Source organism: Cydia pomonella, chromosome 28 (genome assembly GCF_033807575.1).
Source record: "Cydia pomonella isolate Wapato2018A chromosome 28, ilCydPomo1, whole genome shotgun sequence".
NCBI classification, from domain to species: Eukaryota; Metazoa; Arthropoda; class Insecta; order Lepidoptera; family Tortricidae; genus Cydia; species Cydia pomonella.
Window position 1 is genome coordinate 3450006 of NC_084730.1, and position 22367 is coordinate 3472372.

General features: G+C 35.8%; 1 protein-coding gene across 4 annotated transcripts in view; it reads left to right on the forward strand.

Moving 5' to 3' along the window:
- The first annotated feature begins 2072 nt into the window (after positions 1 to 2072).
- LOC133532933 (carcinine transporter-like) overlaps positions 2073 to 22367 on the forward strand; it is a 35910-nt gene continuing 15615 nt past the window's right edge. The window contains exons 1-5 of one of the 4 annotated variants that reach the window (XM_061871803.1): positions 2073 to 2091; positions 17033 to 17156; positions 19859 to 20063; positions 20695 to 20878; positions 21831 to 21960. In XM_061871803.1, coding sequence (XP_061727787.1) covers positions 17114 to 17156; positions 19859 to 20063; positions 20695 to 20878; positions 21831 to 21960 — 562 coding nt within the window. In that variant the 5' untranslated portion in view covers positions 2073 to 2091; positions 17033 to 17113. Of the gene's footprint in view, positions 2092 to 7348; positions 7487 to 14520; positions 14625 to 17032; positions 17157 to 19858; positions 20064 to 20694; positions 20879 to 21830; positions 21961 to 22367 lie in introns of those variants that run through there. The other 3 variants (XM_061871801.1, XM_061871805.1, XM_061871802.1) reach the window with 3 other exon arrangements.

A 22367-nucleotide genomic window follows, 5' to 3' on the forward strand; every position in this document is an offset into this window, starting at 1 on the left:
AAATGATTACTTTCTGGGTTTAGTTAGGTTAGAACTGCGACCTTTATGGAATGGAACTGCTATCAAATAAATAAGTTATGTTAGATTAATTAGAACGAGCCTGGCAGAAACGAACTGTTACAATCTTTGTTTTTTTTTTTTCAATCAAATCATTTATTTGTTAGAATACAGTCAAGTGGATGTTATCAAATACATTTCAAAGAACAGTGTATTCAGCCATCTAACGGGCATACAAATCTTATATTCATAAATAAAATTAATCGAATAAATAAATTAATTAATTATAATGTATACTACATTAAGATTAACTGGGATCCCCACAGAAACGAACTGGTACCTGGTAGACGTGGGTTAATTTAGGTTATAATTGTTATAAATACACCTTTTTTCTGTAGTAATAGAACGTTATGCGAACGGTAGAACGGTCAGCCATCTTGTGTCCTGGTGGGCTACATTGAAAACATAAACTTCACATGTACACTTCGCGCCAATAAATAGCACGTTATACATACAGTTTATGCACGTTAGCTTTAACACTTTAAACATTCGCGTTTTGTAAACATATTTATTTATTTTATTTATTTATACTTTATTGCACATAAATATTAAGTACAAATAGTGGACTTAATGCCTTAAGGAATTCTCCACCAGTCAACCACTGGGTCAAAAACAGATGTTTGTTAGGTTCAGGCTTTGTACTTGAAAATAATTAACCGATATCACTACCTATTTACACATTAAATACTAATTAATATTAATATAATGAAATCATAAATTTAAGCATATCTTCTATGATATACTTACATAAATAATATTACCAACGGATATTTAGTATTACCAAACGGTCTACCGCGATTTCATTTCAATATTTTTACCTTAAATCCGGTGTTTCACCTGGCTTGCACGAACAACTATGTGAACTATGTTTGATTAGGTTGGCTTAGATAGTTTAATGTTGTTTACCCATATCTCCGTAGTCATTTTTCTGGGACGTCAGTCATCTGTGACCACAGCTGCAACCCAGTGAAAGCGTCTGATTTAAGGTAAAAATAATCTATCGATACAATTTATCGACAGACGTCGCCACTATCGATATGTGCCCGTTTCCGTCGTGTGTTATTGTTTACGTAGTCGTAGGCATCTCATTGCAAATACATCGAATTTCTTTATTTTTATCCACTATAGGTAAGTAATGATTGCACTTTTTGTTTTACGCGACTTTTACAAATACTTGTATTAAGCTATGATTTTTATTTTAAATTCGGAAATTGTCATTTTTCTAATTCACTCTTTTCATTTGCTAATAGGATTGACTTTTATATTATTGTGGTTTGAATTTTTTTTCAGTTTTTGATAAATAAATAATAAATGAATATTATAGGATATTACACAAATTGACTAAGTCCCAAAGCAAGCTCAATAAGGCTTATGCTGAGGGTACTTAGACAACGATATATATAATATATTAATATTTATAAATACATAGAAAATACCCATGACTCAGAAACAAATATCTGTGTTCATCACACAAATATATGCTTTTACCAGGATTTGAACCCGGGACTATCAGCTTCATAGGCAGGGTCACTACCCACTAGGCCAGACCGGTCGTGATAAAACTTCATGGATAGATAGAGTTCAAAAGATTCTGCACAAAATAAGCACAATTTCACAGTATGCTCAACAAAATCGTCTCCTTAGTTATGAAAACGTACGAGTATTGAATTTTAACATTAATTGCATGTAAATATATGCAAAAGTAAGTATAATGGGTTAGCACTGATTGACTAGCACGTTATCTTTTCGCGGATTTCAAAGTAATATTTTTGGTTTTAATTTTCGTGTTTATTCCGACCAAAACTGGGAGCTCTTCAAACCTACCAAATTTTATTAACTAATACATATAAACGGATTTTAATCGCGTAGTAAATTTTTGACAGAGTACTATCCCTAGTGCGCAAAATGTTCAAGTCAATAAACAAGACCAAGTGCGGGTAGTTCGAAAAACTCGCGTGGCTAGAAGATGTTGATTTCAACTTTACTCAGTCTTCTCCGAGACGATGGGGACAACGCCGTCCTCAAACGTTGGAGGTAAATTTAAAACTTAATACGCGATTAAATACCGGTTGTATTAGTTAATAATGTGTACAAAACCGTGAAAGTTTACATCAGTGTCTATCAAATTTTATAAATATCTGACGAAAAAAATCGGCCTAATTAACTACCCAAACTTGTTTACTCATTTAATAAATCTAAACCTTAGGTGACCATTAGGAAAAATGATCATCCAAGAAATGTCAGGATTTTCAGGCTGTTTAGCGGACTATTGTCAGGATATTTCAAGGGTTCCGTAGACACAAAAGCAAAAAGGGAACCCTTATAGTTTTGTCTTGTCCGTCTGTCTGTCCGCAGGTATGTCAAAGTTATTATTTTTCATAACCTTAAAATATTATTATTATAGAATTTGAGTATTATAGTAACTCGTTCATCGACTCCCGAAAAGCATTACTTGGTGAAGAAGATCTGAGATCTGAGACAGAGGGAATCCGGAGGAGACAATCTTATCAGAATTAGAAGCAGGTTATTTTTAGGGTTGCGTACCCAAAGGGTAAAACGGGAGCCTATTTCTAAGACACCCTCTCTCTCTAAGATTGGCTTTCCCTTTGAATTGCTTACCCATTCATTTGAATTAGCTCTAGAAAAGGGTGTACTTTTCAGAAATACCGCTAAGCGCCGGTATGCCCTAACAAATAAAAAAAAAAGATACCTGTACTGTAGTCGGCGCGCTAGAGACATATAACATAAATAAGCAATATATGATTCTAGTTTTACGAAGAGAAAGTTGAAAATGGTATACTTAAGCGTTATAATTTATAATCGATACCTCTTCAATTCATTATGAAGCGCTGAAAAAGCCAAATGAAAGGGTTTTAGTTAACAACGGCTTTGGTAAGCAAAGCCTTACGATATACGATACCCCTTCCAAAACCCTTGAAGGGGATACCGGACCGGTCACTGGTTGCCAAACTTTAAAAACTTCAGTTACCTAGAGAATATAATATATAATATAATATATATAGTCGTATTGAAAATCTTCTATCTCACTTATTGATTATATAAATAACAGTATAGCAATACTACCCTATATTGTCATAAATTCAGTCATTGTTATCTTTAAATGTTGTCGATTCGTAACATACGTTGCCGTCATACTAGAACACGTTCAAGTAACCGATACTATACCTTATGCCATCGTAATAAGGTTGAGCTTGTACTTTATATGGTACATCAGGCAAGAGCAGTTAGCGGTAACGTTTGATCATCACTCATGATTGAAACGTGCGCGCGAGTTGATTGTAGGGTAGAGTATAAAATGGTTAGACATGTGTGCGTAAAAATATGTATGTATGGGTACGTATGCGTGTATAAAAATCCGGAGGTCGCGGGTTCAAATACTGTCTCGTACTTACCAATGAGTTTTTCGGAATGTATGTACGAAATGTCATTTGGTATTTACCACTAGCTTTCCGGTGAAGGAAAACATCGTGAGGAAACCTGCATACATCTGCGAAGAATTTCAAAGTTGTATGTGAAGTCCCCAATCCGCATTGGGCTAGCGTGGGGATTACAGCCCGAGCCCTCTCGCGCATGAGAGGAGGCCTGTGCCTAGCAGTGGGACGTATATAGGCTGAATTATTATTTATTATTATTATGTGTACGGATTTAAAAACCAAGTAAAAAAACAAGTACGAGTCGGACTCTGCCACCGAGGGTTATAGTTTTGAAAATTTTCCCTGTACTTCTAGTATAAGACGATATTACTTGCCAAATTTCATAGTTCTAGGTCAACGGGGAGTAAGATAAAAGTACTAGTGCTCGACGCTGCACTAGTCACCGACATGGGCACTTTATGTCATAGAAATATAGGTTAAATTTGAACAACGAAGATTTTTCTGTATTCGAATTTAATCCTTGTCACTTTGACATAAAGTGCCCATGTCGAGTATTAGTGCAGCGTCGAGCACTAGTACTTCTACCCTATAAATTTGGATTCCTTTGAGTTTTTGCGGCATAAACGGCCGTTTTTTTTTACATTAATTAAAAATTTTGATTTTTTACTGCTTCAAGGGACCGTAGACATGAGTATATAGTTTTAATTTCAATTCGATACTCTACGGGTTCCCGAGATAAAGGGTCTTGACAGACCGACAGACTTTTGAGGTACGGCACCCTAAAAATTACCGACTTTTGAAGAAGGGAAGGTAATCATTTCCATTGTAGACATGTATGTTGGTGTTAGTTCTAAACTTAGTTCTTAGCGTAAACGGTAGGTAGAAAACTAACTAGATTTATTAAAGTCCACTTTTGATGTGTTACTAAGTTTTATTAGGAAATAAGTTTTTGACAAATATTTCATTTCTGAAACAAACTTTTATCGCTGACTGTAGTGAGCGCGGGGCTAGAAGAAACAGTTTTTGGAAAAAGGTCTGTATTGCCTAAAATATGTATGCTTTTGTGGTTGTGACTAAGAGGGCTTGTAAAGTATATATCTCAAAACTAATTCCAATTAAAAAATAGTTTAAAATCTTTACCCATCTTTTACACCAGGCGCTTTTTGAAAAAATTGGAGTGGTTACAACTTACCCCATGTCTGGGGCTAGTTGTAACAGGCTCGGGGCAAGTAGTAACAATGAAAATACTGGCAACATTTATAAGAAAGTACGTTTATATAGGTTCACAGTCTTGTATTATTCATCGTGGTTCATTCTAGAAATAATCAACATGATACTTATCATAAAAAAAAATATCACAATGTTTTACTTGAAACTGAACATAGCACTTTTGATTTATCTCTAATATCTATCTATCTAATATCTATATCTATTTATATCTTTTTGATTTATTTAAAGTCTTCATCTGAGTTGCAGTTTAGGGACACAAACCAAAAATTTTCTCCCTTGGCACATTCCATGCCGGCCCATAGCTTGCAATTTAAGCATTGTTCCTTGGATTTACTGTAAGGCCCTCCACACGTAAGGCATGAGACATGGCACATGTCGATATCTTTGGCTGCTTTTGAATGCTAACCCTTTTTTCCAAAATCTCATTTGTCACCGACTCAAACACATTCTGGTTTTCATCCTCTATTTTTCTCGAGTAGTGTCTCATGCTAAAAAAAATACAATACAATAACTTGGCACATCTTTCAGGGCAATATTAGGGTAAAGAAGAATAAAAGAATGCACAAATGCCGCAAATAATTTGAGCTACGATTTGTAATAATATTATATATACAAATGCATGCACACTCATTAGAGAGTAGAAAAAATTAAATAACATGTTACAACTTGCCCCATGCTCATTATGTCTACTTAATGAGATATCTCAAAAACTACAAACTTTAGATGAATTAAAAATAAAGCAAATGAATGCCAGTTAAATTTACATTGTACAATGAACAAATAATTTAATTTTAATAGTCAATAGTTATTTGTACAACAAGAGAGCAAAGTTTGATATTTCTGCGAGTGCTTGTTTTGAGTCCCGTGCAAGCGAAAGATTCTATAATTTAGAATCTTGAGCGTAGTAAGGGACTCAAAAGCGCACGAGATGTAAATAACTTTGATCTCGAGTAGTACACAAAAATTTTCACGTCAGTCAGCCATCAAAAAATACAACCTGAAAAAATGAAATCCGTCTTCATCACTCATTTCACTCATGTTTTCTGAAGGTATTCTAACAATTAACTTTAATTACCGCAATAAAACAAAACGAAAGAAATTTCAATAAAATGATACGAAAATAATGAATTAACGAACATCAATTGACAGTTTAATCGTCAACTTTTTTTGTTAAAAAAACTTTGTAAGATACGGTCCGAATTGCGGATACTACTATTTGTCAACTATAGTAGAGATCGTTAAAAGTATAGTTAAGTAGAATTATTTACTGCGTAACAATTGCGTAAATTTGTATAAGTATATTGTTTTGATTGTATAATAAAATACGTAATTTATGGTGTTTTTATTAAATTATAAACTTTTATTTCATTAATTAATTATAACGAATGAAGACTCGTAGGGTGTTTTGGAACGATGCGGTCTGACTTATTTCGGGGGTCTATTATAAACCGTCAATATATTCTTGAATTACGTATGCACTTTTTGTCTCTTTCTTTTTGCTAATGACGTGAAAGGGACAAAAACAATAGAATCCAAATACTTCGAACTTGTATTAGGCCCCGCACGTTGAAATGACATTCGAATATGAAGGTCACTTGAATGTTATTTTGTCTCACTTAGTGAGCAAAATGCGATTTTGCTCACTGTTTTTAAGCAGCAAATTACCCTTGTTCCAGCTGCTGACGTGAAAATAAAATTAACCGTTTTCTTTTACGATACTTGTCCCAAAAAAAGACCACCTGTGTATATTCTCTTGTTTCGACTGACGGTGTTTACGTTATGCATCGAGTTATGGGAAGGACACTCAGCACAAAAATTTAATCAAAATATTTGAAATTCCAGGTGAACATTGAGTGTTACAACTTGCCCTTGTTACAACTAGCCCCACGCTCCTTACTTTTCTTTCCACAGGCCAATAATACTCATCGAGACAATTCCAACACTAAACACAGTTAGGTTGCGTTGTTTTATCACAAAGTTCCTATGGCCCTCCCCTCTCGATGGTACCATAATATTGTATTGTCATTATCATCTGACTTACATATGCATGCACATTTTCAACTCAATCGGAAACCGGGAAGTAGGTTAAATTTAACTTGCAAGATTTGACCTGTACATACATCAAGTTAAAAAATAAATAAAAGCTTGTAAAGAAGAGGTACAGATTATTAATTTTAACCGAAAAAGAGATTATCAATTTGTAGTACTCTTTTTTTTGTGATGGGTTCCTGGAGAAGTAGAGAGACTATAATCATTTATTTCATAAATACAATAAAATAAAATTGGAAGATATTTTATACGTGCATTTACTCTCAGAAAACATGATTTGGAAGTTTTTTATGAAATCATTCATATTATGCTGATATGATGATGATGACTATGAGATACTTTATGCTGCTTACACAAATTGACTAAGTCCCACAGTAAGCTCAATAAGGCTTGTGTTATAGGTACTTAGACAACGATATATATAATATATAAATACTTAAATACAAAACACCCACTATTCAGGTACAAATATCCGTGCTCATCACACAAATAATGCCCTCACCAGGATTTTAACCCGGGACCATCAGCTTCATAGGCAGGGTCACTACCCACTAGGCCAGACCGGTCGTCAAACTGACATGTCTACCAACCTCTGAAGCCTGCATTCATAATGATCACAGATTAATATTGGATCCTCAATGAGAACCACTTCGCTCAATGAAACCGGAGCAGTTACACGTATCATTGTATTCCATATATACATACATACATAAAATACATACATAGTGTCCAGTGAAATTATCGGGAGTCAGCAGGTAAATAGGAAAACCTTTCGTTTGTAGTCTGTCGGAGTCAAATCTAAGCTGCATTGACTTAATTAGTACCTAAAAAAGTGATAGAGTGCCAAAATAGTTTTTTCTGCCCTCCGGGCGGAAAGCGTCAACTTTGCTCCCGCTGCGCTAAACGAAGTTGCCGCTTTCCGCCTCCGTCGAGCAGAAAAATAGTATGCGCACCACGGGAGGAAAAGTAGGGCTTTCCATCCCGCCTGTTTGCCACCCTCGCCTTCGGCTCGGGTAACAATTTCGCACGCGGCATACAATCTCCTACTTTTCCTCCCTTGGGACACAAATAACTATTTCATCACACTTGCTCGAAAAAGATCTTAAGGCATGTATTGTTCCCGCGGGAGTTATGGATTGTGAAAAAAAGCTACAGCTCCCGAGGGAGTTATACCTTTTTTTAGGTTCCGTACCCCTCGAAAGGAAAAAACGGAACCCTTATAGGATCACTTTGTTGTCCATCCGTCCGTATGTCTGTCTGTCAAGACCCTTGTTCTCAGGAACGCGTCGAGGTATCAAGTTGAAATTTATATCAAATACTCAGGTCTACTGTCCCTTGGAGCTGTGAAAAAATCAAACTTCCAGGCCAACGCAATCAAAAGATACAGCCGTTTATGCCGCAAATTTTCTACACTCGCAAGGGAATCAAAACTTACAGAGAACTTCCCGTGAACTCAGATTCTTAAAATTTGGTACGAAGCAACGTCTTATAGCACAGATAACGGAAAAATTGTTAAAACCGTAAATTTTTAGTTACCTACATCATATAATAATATACCTACAGGTTTGTACGGTACCCTCGGTGCGCGAGTCCGACTCGCACTTGGTCGGTTTTTATTAAATTGTGTCACTAATTTATACAAACCAAGCGTATAAGTGAGTTTTACTTTAAATATTTTTACAGATTTTTTTTCAATTTCACTTACCTCCCTCGTTGCACAATGTACTTAACCCCCTTAGGGGCAAAAAATTTCAAGTTTTTGTTTTTTTGTTGTTGTTTGTGTACTAATACTATTCTGCATATCAAATTTCAGCTTCGTAGGTCTTCAGGAAGTACCCTAAGGGTTTTGATGATCATCAGTGAGTGAGTGAGTGAGAGAGTGAGTCAATGATGAACTCGGGTTTTTTTAGATATGAATTAAATCTAAAGTATGGCAGCTATGCAATTAATTTTTTTTTATGATTAATAATTCCACCACATTATACTCCGAGAATTTTGTTTGTCTGGTATAATCAAACCCAAGTTATGAGGGTTCAAAAAAACGAAGAAGCGCTTCGAGAAAAGGTAGGTAGTGCCCTTGCGCTTCGCATTGCTCGTCTTGGCGGGGGTGCTACCGTGCCCCCAGATTTAACACGTCCAACCATAAAAGACAAACAGGACATCCAACTTGTATCTGCAAAACGGTAGAACATTCACGGGTATCAGTGAAATTTATACCAAAATAGTCTTATATATAAATGTCACATTATTGGTGCCGTTACCATAGTAAAGACGACTACTTTAAAAAAAGTAAGGAAACTCTTTTATTAACTAGCTCGTTAGTGCAATTTTCAGTTTCATTTGGTGCCTGGTTGGTTAAACGCCGCAATAAATATTGCGTAGCGACTGATACCATAAATAGCTTCAATTTGTAACATGAGTCATCCTTAATAATTGCATCATGTTCTGACATACGCTTAGAGTCTGTACGGAAAGAGAAGAGTCGTGAAATGTATTGGGCCCCATACATTCCAGTATTCGAGTGATAAAATATAAGGCGTTTTTTTTTCTTCTTCGTCAGTCGGTTCCTCAATGCTGAGGATCGTGACGTCATGTCCTTCTGATGAAGACCAAACAAAAGAGGCGAAGGATTCAGTACTATGAAACTATTTCAAAATAGATTTTTAATTGAGGTTCAACTAACAGAATGCAATTAATTTTTGAAACTTTCGAGCGGCAAGGTATTGCCTTAGGATCTAGGATATTCACCACTTGTGATAGTCGCGACTAGGGTTGCCATCTCTAAAATTTGGAAACCAGGACAAGACGCGTGAAAACCCCGGATTTCAGAGTCCAGAACCCGGACTTGTCAACAGGTTGTGCGTGTGTCGCGACTCGCGGGCGGCTTAAGGCTTAATGTTCAAACCCGGGCTACAAATGAAGTCCTCCCCGGACGTTCCCCGGACGCTCTCTAAACTAGGACAAATCCGGGGAAACCCGGACGGATGGCAACCCTAGTCGTGACGTCGCATCAATAAGTGCGGACGTTTTGAATAAAAACTAACTAATAAAATCTTGCGTGCTGAATTCTTTAATAAGGGAAAATAAAAGGCGTACTTTTTTAGTAATATATATGAAAAATTAATTTGGGCCTAAACTAATTACTCGTATCGAAAGTACACACTGTACATTTTACAAGAAGGCAAAGTAGTTGTTTAAGCCCTCGTGTCAATATTTATAGCCTCGTTTTGGAAGGCCGTGTCGGTTTTATAGACTAAATAAATGGAAATTTAGCGCGCGTGTATTCGCGTAACGCCGAAACGACCGTTTACGCGCAGAAAGAAACGCTGGTATGAAAGTTATGAAACCAACTTAACAAGCGTAATATTTAACTGTAACACAAGTGTGGCCTTGCCTTGTAAGCTTGTATAAATAAATTATTATTTATCACTAAGTAATTAATCTTATACCTTTAAACGAGCAATTCTTGTATATATATATATATATATATATTTCCGGGATCTCGGAAACGGCTCTAACGATTTTGCTGAAATTTGGTATATGGGGGTTTTTGGGGGTAAACAATTGATCTAGATTAGTCTTATGTTTGGGAAAACGCGTGTTTTCGAGTTTTCATGCGTTTTTCTTTCGACGCAGAATATGGTCGCTAATTTCGTGATACCGGCCACTGTCCGTCTGGTCCAGCGGGTTAAGACGCGGACTGCTAAACGAGTGTTACGGGTTCGAATCTCGCCCGGTGACTAACTTTTGTTTTTTTTTTATATGTTCAAGTTTATATATAATTTTTAAATTTTTATTGTTTTAGACAAGTTTAATTTAGTAAAAAATGTAGTTAAGATTGTCACCTATACACCACCATATTACAATAAATAGTTATAACCGAGCTAAGCTCGGTCGCCCAGGTACTATTATTTAATTTTCATAAGTATTTGCTTTTTTATCTGGACGTCGTCCCCGCTGGGCAGACGACATAGAGAGAATATCGAGATTATCGAGCAACTGGCTCACAGGCACAAGACCGAGAACGTTGGAAGAGATTGGAGGAGGCTTATACCCGGAAGGGGTCCTAGCACTTTATTAGATTAGTATAGAATAGTATTTCGTTTAAAAATAGTTTGTATAAGTGGTTACGGAATAAAAAGGCTTCTTTATTATTTATTTTGTTTATTTTATTATTTAAAAGCATAAGTTTAGGATAACATTTGTATTTACAACTGAATGTTGGTTTAGTGAAAAAAAAAATCATTCGGCATCAAAATTTGTTTACCACTTATACCTTGATACCACCACAATGGCGCTTATATAATTCAAATACTTGAATTACTCACTACGTTCATGGGTTCAACTTTGGTATCTATCTCCAGTAGGACAATGTAAGTGTGAATGTGACAGACATAGTGACAAAAATGCGACCATGATACCGCTGCAGGTTTCAAATTAATTTTTAATATTTTTTTTTTAAATTAAAGGTAGATGGTAAAAATCACCGCATTAAGCAAGACGACCACATACATACACACACACATACATATTGATATTTACACATTTGGCGTTGAAACTCTAGGTCCATGGGGTCTCAGCGCGCACAAGTTTTTTGCAGTAATCGCGAAACGTCTGGTTGACGTAACTGGTGACCGAAGAGCTGGTGGCTTCCTCGCACAACGTATCAGTTTTGCGATAAAACGAGGAAATGCCGCCAGCGTCCTTGGTACAATGCCTCAAGGGCCTATTTTAGATATAAGCTAGTTATAGTAATCATCTGTATATATCCATTATGTATATTTACATATTGCTATACATGTTCACTCCGTACTTTTCTTCCCTCTCAGTATACATTCCTTATTATTTTCTTGTTAGGATGTTGCCATATTTAGGGTAATTATCGACTCCCTATCAAGGATACTCATTACCTATATTGTTATAGCCTTCTTTTGGTATCTCTTCAAAGAAATAAACCGGACAAGTGCGAGTTGGGCTCACTGAGGGCTCCGTACAAATTTAATTTTTATTTACAAATTTATAGTGTTAAAGATGACGACCAGTTTGGCCTAGTGGATACTGTGGATAGTGACCCTGCCTACGAAGCTGATGGTCCCGGGTTCAAATCCTGGTAAGGGCATTTATTCGTGTGATGAGGATGGATATTTGTTCCTGAGTCATGGGTGTTTTCTATGTATTTAAGTATTTATAAATATTTATATATTATATATATCGTTGTCTAAGTACCCTCAACACAAGCCTTATTGAGCTTACTGTGGGACTTAGTCAGTGTGTAATAATGTCCTATAATATTTATTTATTATTTATTAAGATATGAGGATTAATTGAAAAATTCGCGGCATGGCCAATTAAAAAAAAAACTTTTTTCTTTTTTCTGCCGCCATCTTGAACTGTCATTTTATTCAACTGTCTTCCCGCGAAATTTCAATTGGCGTCTATATTTAAAAGCAATTTTACGGCATATTTAAAGTTACGTGTCGGTAGATATCGTGAAAATTGAGAAATTAGAGCAGCGTGCTGTGATTAAATACTCGTATTTCTCTACCCTTGTAGTACAAGACGATATTACTTTACGTGCATAGTTCTAGGTTAATAGAAAGTGCCCTGTAAATTTTGATTCCCTTGTATGTGTCGATAAAACGTATACGTTTTTTGCGACATAAACGGTCATATTTCCTTTTTACGTTAACTTAGAAGTTTGATTCATTCACAGCTTCAAGGGAGTGTAGACTTGAGTATGTGGTATTAATTTAAATTTGATACCTCCTCGTGTTCCTGAGATAAACGGTATTTACAGACAGATGGACGGACGGACAGACAGACGGGCAACATAGCGATCCTATAAGGGTTCTGTTTTTCCTTTTGAGGCGCGAAACCCTAAAAAGTAAGTAAATAAGTAAACAACACGGTTACTTGAAAAAAATTGTCTGGTTCATACATTTTGTCTGTCTAACCTTGACATTATCTATGGGAGGGTAAATAATTTTTCGAGATTTCGGGGTTGGTCCCATAGTAAAACTTGCTCTGTATGACCAATGCCGGATTTAGAGGTCTGGAGGCCTCGGGCAATAAAGGAGTGGAGGCCCCCTGGCCCCAAATTTTTTCCAAATAAAATGGTAAATTTACCGAATTCTCTATTGTGGGGAGCCCCTCTTTTGTGGAGGCCCGGGGCAGTAGCCCCGGTTGCCCTCCCCTAAATCCGGCCCTGTGTATGACCTATATATTCAGCCCGTAAATTATTGCAGGTGACTAAATAAACATCCTTTATATGTTATAAACATAGATAAAAATATGTTTTAATACCGGTATTAACTGGTACACACCGGAATGACGTCAATCAAGAATCCAAATAAATATGAAACTTCACACTTAGTAACAAGTAGAAATTAGGCCAAGTTCGGGAGTCTAAAACAGTGCTTGGCTTCCAGCCTGCGTAGCCAACGTGTAACATCGTTCACGTTCCGTGACGAACGAAACGCAATTGTCACAGTCGCACTAATATTGAAGAGTGATAGAGAGAGATGACTACGCTACACTACGGAGCGTTAACGATAGTAACATTGGCTACGCGGCCAGGTTCTTATCCTTTCGTATGCTTGTTTCCGTCTCCGTTCCAATCCGTTTTAACTTCTCAAGTCACAGATTCAAGAAAAAAAATTGACAGCAGAATATTAAGTTATCCTAATCTGCCCCCGCCAGGACGAGCCAAGCGAAACCTACCTTTTCTCGAAGCGCTTCGTCGTTTTTTGAACCCCTTATAACTTGGGTTTTAAAATTGTAGAGTAGCAGTACTGAGAGTTCCGCTATTTGACGCTAGATGTAGACTACGAAAATAGTATTTTTGGTAACAAAACCGTTGTATGGAGTGAGTACTCTTGGTCTTCTTAATTCTCTCTGCTATTGGTTAAACTTTCATGTCTAAGCGTTACATTGATAAGGGAGTTTAATACGGATTTTAACTCGAGAAAAGGGTTCACGGAAAAAAATATTAACTTGTGATACGGTCGGTATGTTTATTGATTCAGTAGACCTAATTAAAGAATAATTACCAAGCTAAAATATTGTATACAAAACTGTATTGTTTCTAAAACGTTCAAGTATGCCATAGCGACGTAAGCGACGTAAAACAGGGAATTTGGCCTGGTAGCCTTAAATAGAGTGGATCGTATGATTAACTAAAAGTAGAATTAATGACTTCATAATACATAAATCTAGGTGGTTCATAGCTAACATTATGCTGAGGGCCCTTTCATGATGCGCACATAATGTTCTTTTTAACCGAATTCAATTTCATAGAAGGAGGAGGTTCTGTATTCGGTTCTCTTTTTTTATGTATGTACAGTCAGCATCAAAAGTAACGGATCAAATAACGTTTCATAAGTAGGTATCTACCATTCTGTAACAGCTTACCAAAAAGTGGTGTCCTTAATATAGAACAATTAAGACTAAAAGATATACTTTTGAACGCGAATTTTAACAATTTATATATAATGGAATATATTATTTATTTGGAAAAGTTATCCGGAATATCAGATACTTTTGGTGCGTTGTTTCATCCGCTACTTCTGATGCTGACTGTACACCGATTACTCCGACACCTGTGGTCCGATTTGAGTGATTCTTTTGTTTGAAAGGAGTTACCTCAAAGTTGGTCCCATTTTTTTTGTTGTCTGTATATATTCGTACATGCATGATTGTCACGAATAAATGTATTTTATCTGGATCTTGGCTGTGACACTTCCGTGCGCTCTGTAAATATTTCATTACTTTTAAGCCTCACATATCTTCGTCTGTGCTCATTTCAAGTATAGTCTTCATGGTTATCTAATTGTTTAGTATCAAATAACTTGTAGACATTTTATAAGTGTTTTTTATTAGACAATTATCAGATGGGTAAGTTAATGAAAGATAATTTAATTAGCTACTTAATTTAAATTTGTCTGTTTCGTCATTGGTTAAAATTGGTGTATACACAGTGTAAAACGAGGAACCCGATAGATTTTAACCACGCTCTTCTGAAACCAAAACGAAGGATAAAATAGTATATGTATTCAAGTAAATTTCGCCAAAAAAAATTTTTAAATGTAGTTATTTGTACATAAAAACTGGCGCTTACAATGAGTTTTTCCTTTTTTTTGTAAAACATATTTTTTTCAATGTTTCTTGTCAGTTTTTGGTATATATCTATATCAATAATAGACCAGCGGTTGAACAAAAATGGGTTTCGATAATATTAAAGTTTTTTCTTTTTTGATATGTCATTGGGAGTATGTTAAATAATACTTTGGTAAAAAGTTAGAAATTTTAAGGTTGAGCTTTCGGTTATATTTAAATATTTTAATTTTTGCTAATAACTAAGTAAATATAGAATTAAAGTTACAGAAAACTTTATCATATCGAATAACACTTCAATTTATGTACAATTTTCAGTTTTTAGAAATCTGGAACAGCTGCTTTCTGGTAAACGTAAAAACTCGAGTTATTTTGTAAATATAGAATTAGAGTAGCTGATATTGCAAAATTAGGATATTATCGATCAACTTAGTATTCTAGTAAAAAGTTAGACATGTAGACAATGTGCTTGTCTAGATATTGATTTCAGGTTAAGCAGTATAGCTAATATTGAATTAAAGTTTGTAGAGTTAATAATAATCGATCATCAACAGTGATCTCAGTTACTAAACAAAAATTTAGAAATATAAAATCACGGCGACACTCATTACTGATATGTATGCATTCCTTGCTTATATAAATACGTTACGTTTCAAACGCGCGGCAAGTTTGCGCGCGCCGCGCGCTGTGGCAAGATGCTTTAAGTAACAATAAGATTTTTTATTTATTTATTGGTATGAAAAACAGCATTCTTCAACAATGCAACAAGACGATATTAACTTTTAAACATAAATAAATCGAATTTAAATCAACTTTTTTAATATTTATCATTTGCAATTGTCTGAAAAATATACTCTTAAATAGTCATTTCTACCAGCCAACATGGAATAACAACTCAATATTGGCATCAGATAACTTTGCCACTTATGTTTAAAATAGAATAGAAACACTTTATTATAAGTATTACAAACTGTGTACAGAAGATAACATTTATACAACATTGTCCCAACAGTTACACGACATGGTCGTGGGCGTGCAATGTTTACTTACATCTACATTCTACATAATACCTACCTATATTAATTATACTAGTAATATGAATATTATGTCTAAAATTAATTAGGAACCTAGCACTAATATTTAGTTAAGTTATTATCTAAAAGAAATTGACGAACGGTCTGGCCTAGTGGGTAGTGACCCTTCCTATGAAGCCGATGGTCGCGGTTTCGAATCCCGGTAAGGGTATTTATTTGTCTGATGAGCACGGATATTTGTTCCTGAGTCATGGATGTTTTCTATGTATTTAAGTATATTATATATATCGTTGTCTGAGTAGTTACCCACAACAAGCCTTCTTGGCTTACCGTGGGACTTAGTCAATTTGTGTAAGAATGGCCCTATAATATTTATTTATTTATTTAAATAACTAAAATCGTGTCTTATAGGCTAGGTGTTATACAATATCGTAATCAAACTATTCCTTAATATTGTAAAATGCTCTTTCTATTAGCCAATGTTTTAATTCACATCTAAACTGATTGCTCTCTAGAGATTTTAATTCATGGGGGAGGTTATTAAATATATCTAATACAAGCTTTTATGAACATATAAATAAAAACTAAACCTAAATAAATCAGAACTTAAATATAAATATAAACTAAATAAGTATGTATAAAAAAACTACCTACCTATAAATTGTGTATAATGACTATAATGAGGTTATAAGAGAATGATTAAAATTTTAAAGGAAAATTTTATTTTCTTCTTTTTAGAGCATTTAAATAAAAGCTTTTGTTAAAAAAAATACTTTTATTTTATAACTAAGTTATACTTAGTTAAAACGCCTTTTTAGTTTTACCTGTGACGCTGCCACTTGTTTTAGACATACCTACTGACTGACATTAATATTTTAAAGAAAAACCGCAATTTTTAACTGTAAATAACAAAAAAACTTTACTTATTCATTGTAATAACTTTTGTTCCACCAAGGTGTAAAAATAAATAACGTGTTATGTGCAGAAAACGCAAAAAAATTTTTTTTTCGTTAACAATATTTTTTTTGGCGAATTTTGTCAAAACTCATAAAACATTTTTTTGCTTCATATGACCTCAGGAATGCGTGGTTGAAATCTGTCGGATCTATTTGACCCACGGTGTATAACTATTATAGAACAGGTTTATTTTTCCAGTGAGCAGTATTTTATATTAGTCTCTGAAGTCAGGAAAGACGTCGCAAAAAGTGTCTTTGAAGAGTAAAGTCGAGTACGAGGATGGAATCACATGAAAAAGTGGGAGCCGCCCTGGATATGGCTGGTAAGTTAAATAGAAATATTAGTGGTTATTTATCCATAATAATATAAAACTTTTTAACAAAAAATAAAACCGACTTCAAATATTACCAAAAGCGCCATACATGTACCTATAACATTTGAAGAATTCCCTCGATTTCTCCAAGATCCCATCATCAGACCCCGACTTGGTACCCACGGGACCATCTCAGTGTTATACCCGTTTAATTAAAAAAGAAATATTGAAAATCGGTTCACGATTCTCGGAGATATCGAGTAACATACATACAAAAAAAAATGAAGAAGATCCTCCTTTTTGAAGTCGGTTAAAAAGGTTCTCGATATTATCTCTCTGGATTTTGGCCCTATCGTCTGTATCTTTAGTTAAATGAACGTAAACAATGTGTTTTTATATTTTCGGGTACTTGAAATATTAATCAGTTAACCAACTAAATAGAAAACTGCCTGGATCTTTTCCTCATCGTTGTGGCTTCTAACCTATTTCATTTAATCGTGTAATGTTTTTGTCTACCCTCAAATTGCTAAATATTCGATCTCGTTTTAGGTTATTTGCTAGGGCGCAGTAATAGCAAATATTACGAAACTAAATTACTATTGATTAATCAAATCATCCCGATATATTCCTATTAAAATACAGCACGATTACAGCAGCTTCGTTGTTACGTTGAGTAAGATATATGTAATATTACACACGGTTGCGTCGCCAGTGCCTTTTTCTTTGAATTTGGCTGGACACGCTACCGCGTGTCTAGATATTGTAATAAAAATTCAGTAAGTTTTGGCGCATCGAGTTAAATTAATTGACTTGAAGAAACTAGCCCAATAAAATACCTAATTGTGGTTTGTTTAAATTATTTTAAATAACTAAAGATACATACTATAGTTCTAGATTGGTTGAAGGCCGATCAGTCTCCACTGATTTGTGTTATTTTAAATGCAAATATGCATAGCAGCTTAGTTGTTACGTTGACTAAGATATAGTTAAGTATGTCGTTGTAAAACTTCTGTAAGTTTTGGCACATCGAGTTCAATTGACTTAGCGCCAATTGCACCATCAAACTAACCCGGGGTTAACCGATTAACCGTTAACCAAGTGTCAAATTGAACTGGTAACCATGGTAACGTCAGGTTTAACCGGTTAACCGTTAACCTAGAGTCAAATTGAACTGGTAACCATGGTAACGTCAGGTTTAACCGGTTAACCGCGGATTAGTGGAATGATGCAAGTGGTGTTTAAAGAAATTTCTTGCCCAATAAATTACCGAATTGTGGTTTGTTTACATTCTTGAAAATACCTAATGATATAGACTATAGATGAGTATTTTTTATATGATTTCTTACCAGTATTACGTCTGTACGTTTTGCTTTTTTATTCTTGTTTTTTTAAGAACTTGGTTACCTACTTCAAACAGCGTTAAAAACTGCCAAATAAATGCGCCGTAAACAGACTAGCATAAAAATCGACAACAAGAAACGCGAAAATCAAAACAGACAGACACAGATATTGACCTAAAATACGTTATAAGGAATATCTATCCTCAACTTTTATTTATTTGTGATAAGAAATAAATGATAGATAACATTCACATTGACACATTGTAAATAGGTTGCATACGGAAAGAAAAAATAAGTTTTTGGCAAAAATGTCATTTTTGGTAAAAGCTTTTATCGCTGACTGTACTTTTCTTTCCACAGGCAACTAATCATCGAGCAAATTCTAAAAACCCCAAACACAATTAGGTTGCGTTGTTTTATCACAGAGTTCCTATGTCCACCTCTTGCCTCCATCATCAGATCAGGTCGATGGTACCATAATACTCGTATTGCATTGTCACCCGACTTATATATGTATGCAAATTTTCAGCTCAATCGGAAACCAGGAAGTGGATCAAATTTAACTTGCAAGATTTGATTATAAACAGACAACGGTCAGGTGAAAGTAAATAAAAGCTTGTAAAAATACATTATTTTTTTTGTTATTTAATCGTATATTATATTAAATGACCTTTACCTACCTAATGGAGTGCATAACTATAACTCTCGATCTCGTGTCCAATGATGAGCCTATGACTACTATGGTTGGGCATAAAAAAATAGAGAAAAGTGTTTATAAACTTTTACCGTGTTTTCATTACTTAAATGATCAAAATTCTAAATAAATTAATGAGATAAAATCCTAGTACTCCATGATAGCTTAGCTACTCCATATAAAAATGAACTGTCATACAAGTAGGAACCGATATTCGACGCGAGAGGTTTAAATTAGTTAAGCAAGACACGATAAACAATAAAGGGTCCAAAATTGAGCCCTGAGGCACTCTCGCGACTTTTAGAGGCATTTCAAAAATGTTTCCGATTAGTAAGAGAACTTGTAAAACTTTAATGTTAGATTAGAAAGCAATAAAGAAATGTTTATAGTTAGAAGCCTAAGAGCGTTAGTAAAATTCGTTGTAGGTACCTTATTAATTCATGGTAGGTACAGCGAATAGAATTCATTCATTAAGTAGTTATGAACTTTTGCGGCTTCATAAGTGCTCGTACCATGACTGTGGTCCTGAGAGGCTAAATATTGTCGGTTAAATGGAACTGCTTTCGAAGATCATTGAATAAAGGCATATCAATGTTTTGTGATATTACTTCTTTTTTATTAAGATTCTTACTTACGAAGTCTTTATGCAGCATTTTCGTAATATCTATATTTTACAGAACCCAAGAAACGAGTAAAAGACTTCGACGACCTGCTACCCCTGGTCGGTGAATTCGGCTGGTACCAGCGCCTGTTGTTCCTCATGATGATACCGTACGCGTTTTTCTTCGCGTTCGTGTACTTTGGTCAGATATTTATGACGCTGGTGCCTGAGCAGCATTGGTGTTACGTTGAGGAGTTGCAGAATATGACTGTGGAGCAAAGGTGATCAATCAACAGTGATTAGCACGGGCGATGCCACATCGCGGGATTGGGAGTAGAAATCTTAATCAAAAACCTTTAAAAATAACAATAAAAAAAATTACTTTTTCGAACAAGTTCGCGGCATTTGAGTCATGTCCATTCATGTCCATAATTCTACTCGTGATCCCGCAGTGTGGCACTGTCCGTGCCGATGGCTGCTAATAGAACTTCACCTTGATCGGAGGTGCTCTAATTGTTAAAAGAAGTAGGGCTCAACAAATTATCTCGCTTGAGCAGCGCGTATTAAGAACTACCTCCATCTTATATCATTGTAGCTTTGACATTTTTTACTACTTACGCTGTGGGTATATAGTTTTGTGTTCTTAATGATGAGTGTGAAAGTACCGAAATTAATCCTCGCTTTCCTCCCATGCATGCTCCCGTGCCGAAGCTATAACAGCGAATCATTTATTTCATTTTTTCTGTTGGCCTCTCTATAACCACTAAGGCAAATAGACAACTTTTGTATTTAACTTTTTTTGTGGTAGTCCCAGATCTTTGTCTACAGCGTTTACCATCCCGCTTCCTCAATCCCCATTCCCCAATTCCACTATCTTCTAACTCTAGTTTGACGTTAACCTTTTTTTCACAGGCGACATCTTTCCATCCCTCGCCTTGACGAGAAATACCACAAATGCCAAGTGTATGATGTGGACTGGATGAAGGTTATTCAAGATGGCGTCACGGAGCCCGACACAAAATGGCCGACCAAGAAATGCGAGAAGCAATGGGAGTACAACTTCACCGATGTGCCTTATCAGACTATTGCCACACAGGTAGGTTTATGGATTTAAAATTTGGAAAAAGAGGAGTAACATCATCTCCCAGTAACAAATCTGCGTACAAATGTATTTTTACTCGGATAACTGAATTATGATGCTTATATTGGGAAGCTAAGCTTTTGATGGCTATAAGAAAGGTAGGAAACTTTTAACCCATGCGACGAAATAATATTTTCAGTAGGGCTAAGATGGTCGGGTCTTTATCATTTGTCACCATGCCTGTCACATTCTAACAAGTATGTGCGAAAGTGACGGGCATAGTGACAAGCGATAATAATTGAACCATGATGCCACCAGAGGTTAAAAATTGGCTTCTTATGACCTGATACTCCTGATAGCGATAATTTTGCTAGTTCAGCGAGTCTTTCCATCTAACCAGTAATGGACAGGAAATTGCCAGTGTCAGGTTTTTTTTTAATACAACGTCGCTGGCAATCAAACATACGGCCCGCCTGATGGTCAGCAGTCTCCGTAGCCTATAGACGCCAGCAAATCCAGAGGTGTTACATAAGTGCCGAGCCTAACACTCCACACCCTCGTTGAGCACTGGCAACCTTACTCACCGGCAGGAACACAACACACGACACACAGTAGGGTCTAGTGTTATTTGGCTGCGGTTTTCTGTAAGGTGGAGGTACTTCCCCAGTTGAGTTCTGCTCTAGATAGATGCAATCCGCTGTGCTTTAGCACAGCAAAGTGGATGTCATTCCAGATCCACACAAAGCGAGATGACTTTCACAGTGCCCATACCTCTCTTTTGGACGCAGTTTAAGGACATACCCGGGTCAGGTGTCAATTGTCAGCGTACTGAAACGGGCCCCTTTAGGAATGACCCAAGTATTATATCAGAAGAGCAGCCTGTGTTCCTCTCACCATTTGACTTTAGTGAATATTGAAGTTTCTTTAATCAGGTTGTAACAAAGTTCTTACTTATTTTGTCCTTTAGCTGAACTGGGTGTGCGACGAAGACAATAAGGGCGCTACAGCCCAGTCCATCTTCTTCTGCGGAGCGATCGTAGGCGGTCTGCTGTTCGGATGGATTGCTGACAAGTATGGAAGAGTTCCAGCTTTGGTCGGTTAGTACTCCACATAGCTATAGCTTTTTGAAACCTCATGGTCCTCAGACTAGCCTTTATTATTTATTGATTCGTCACAAATTAAAACCAGGAAATTCAAATGAAATCCTTGGAAAAAGACAATTCAGCTGTAAAAATCTTATCAACCGAGTAAACGTGAAACACGAATAAAAAGTCTGCGTTTCGCCTTGGGCAAAAATGTCATAGTTTATATTTCCGTTATCCGATTCTCGGGAAATTTTGTGAGCAAGTCCGATTATTATGTAGGTTTTATATCGGATCTTTTCTTTTGGAAACTATCCAAATGGTGAATCGTGGACTAAAAAGTATCATAATTAAAATACGTAAAAGTTTCGAGCAACACCGGCTTCCGACACGTCGGACAGAAGGAGCCCAAGCGGTATCTT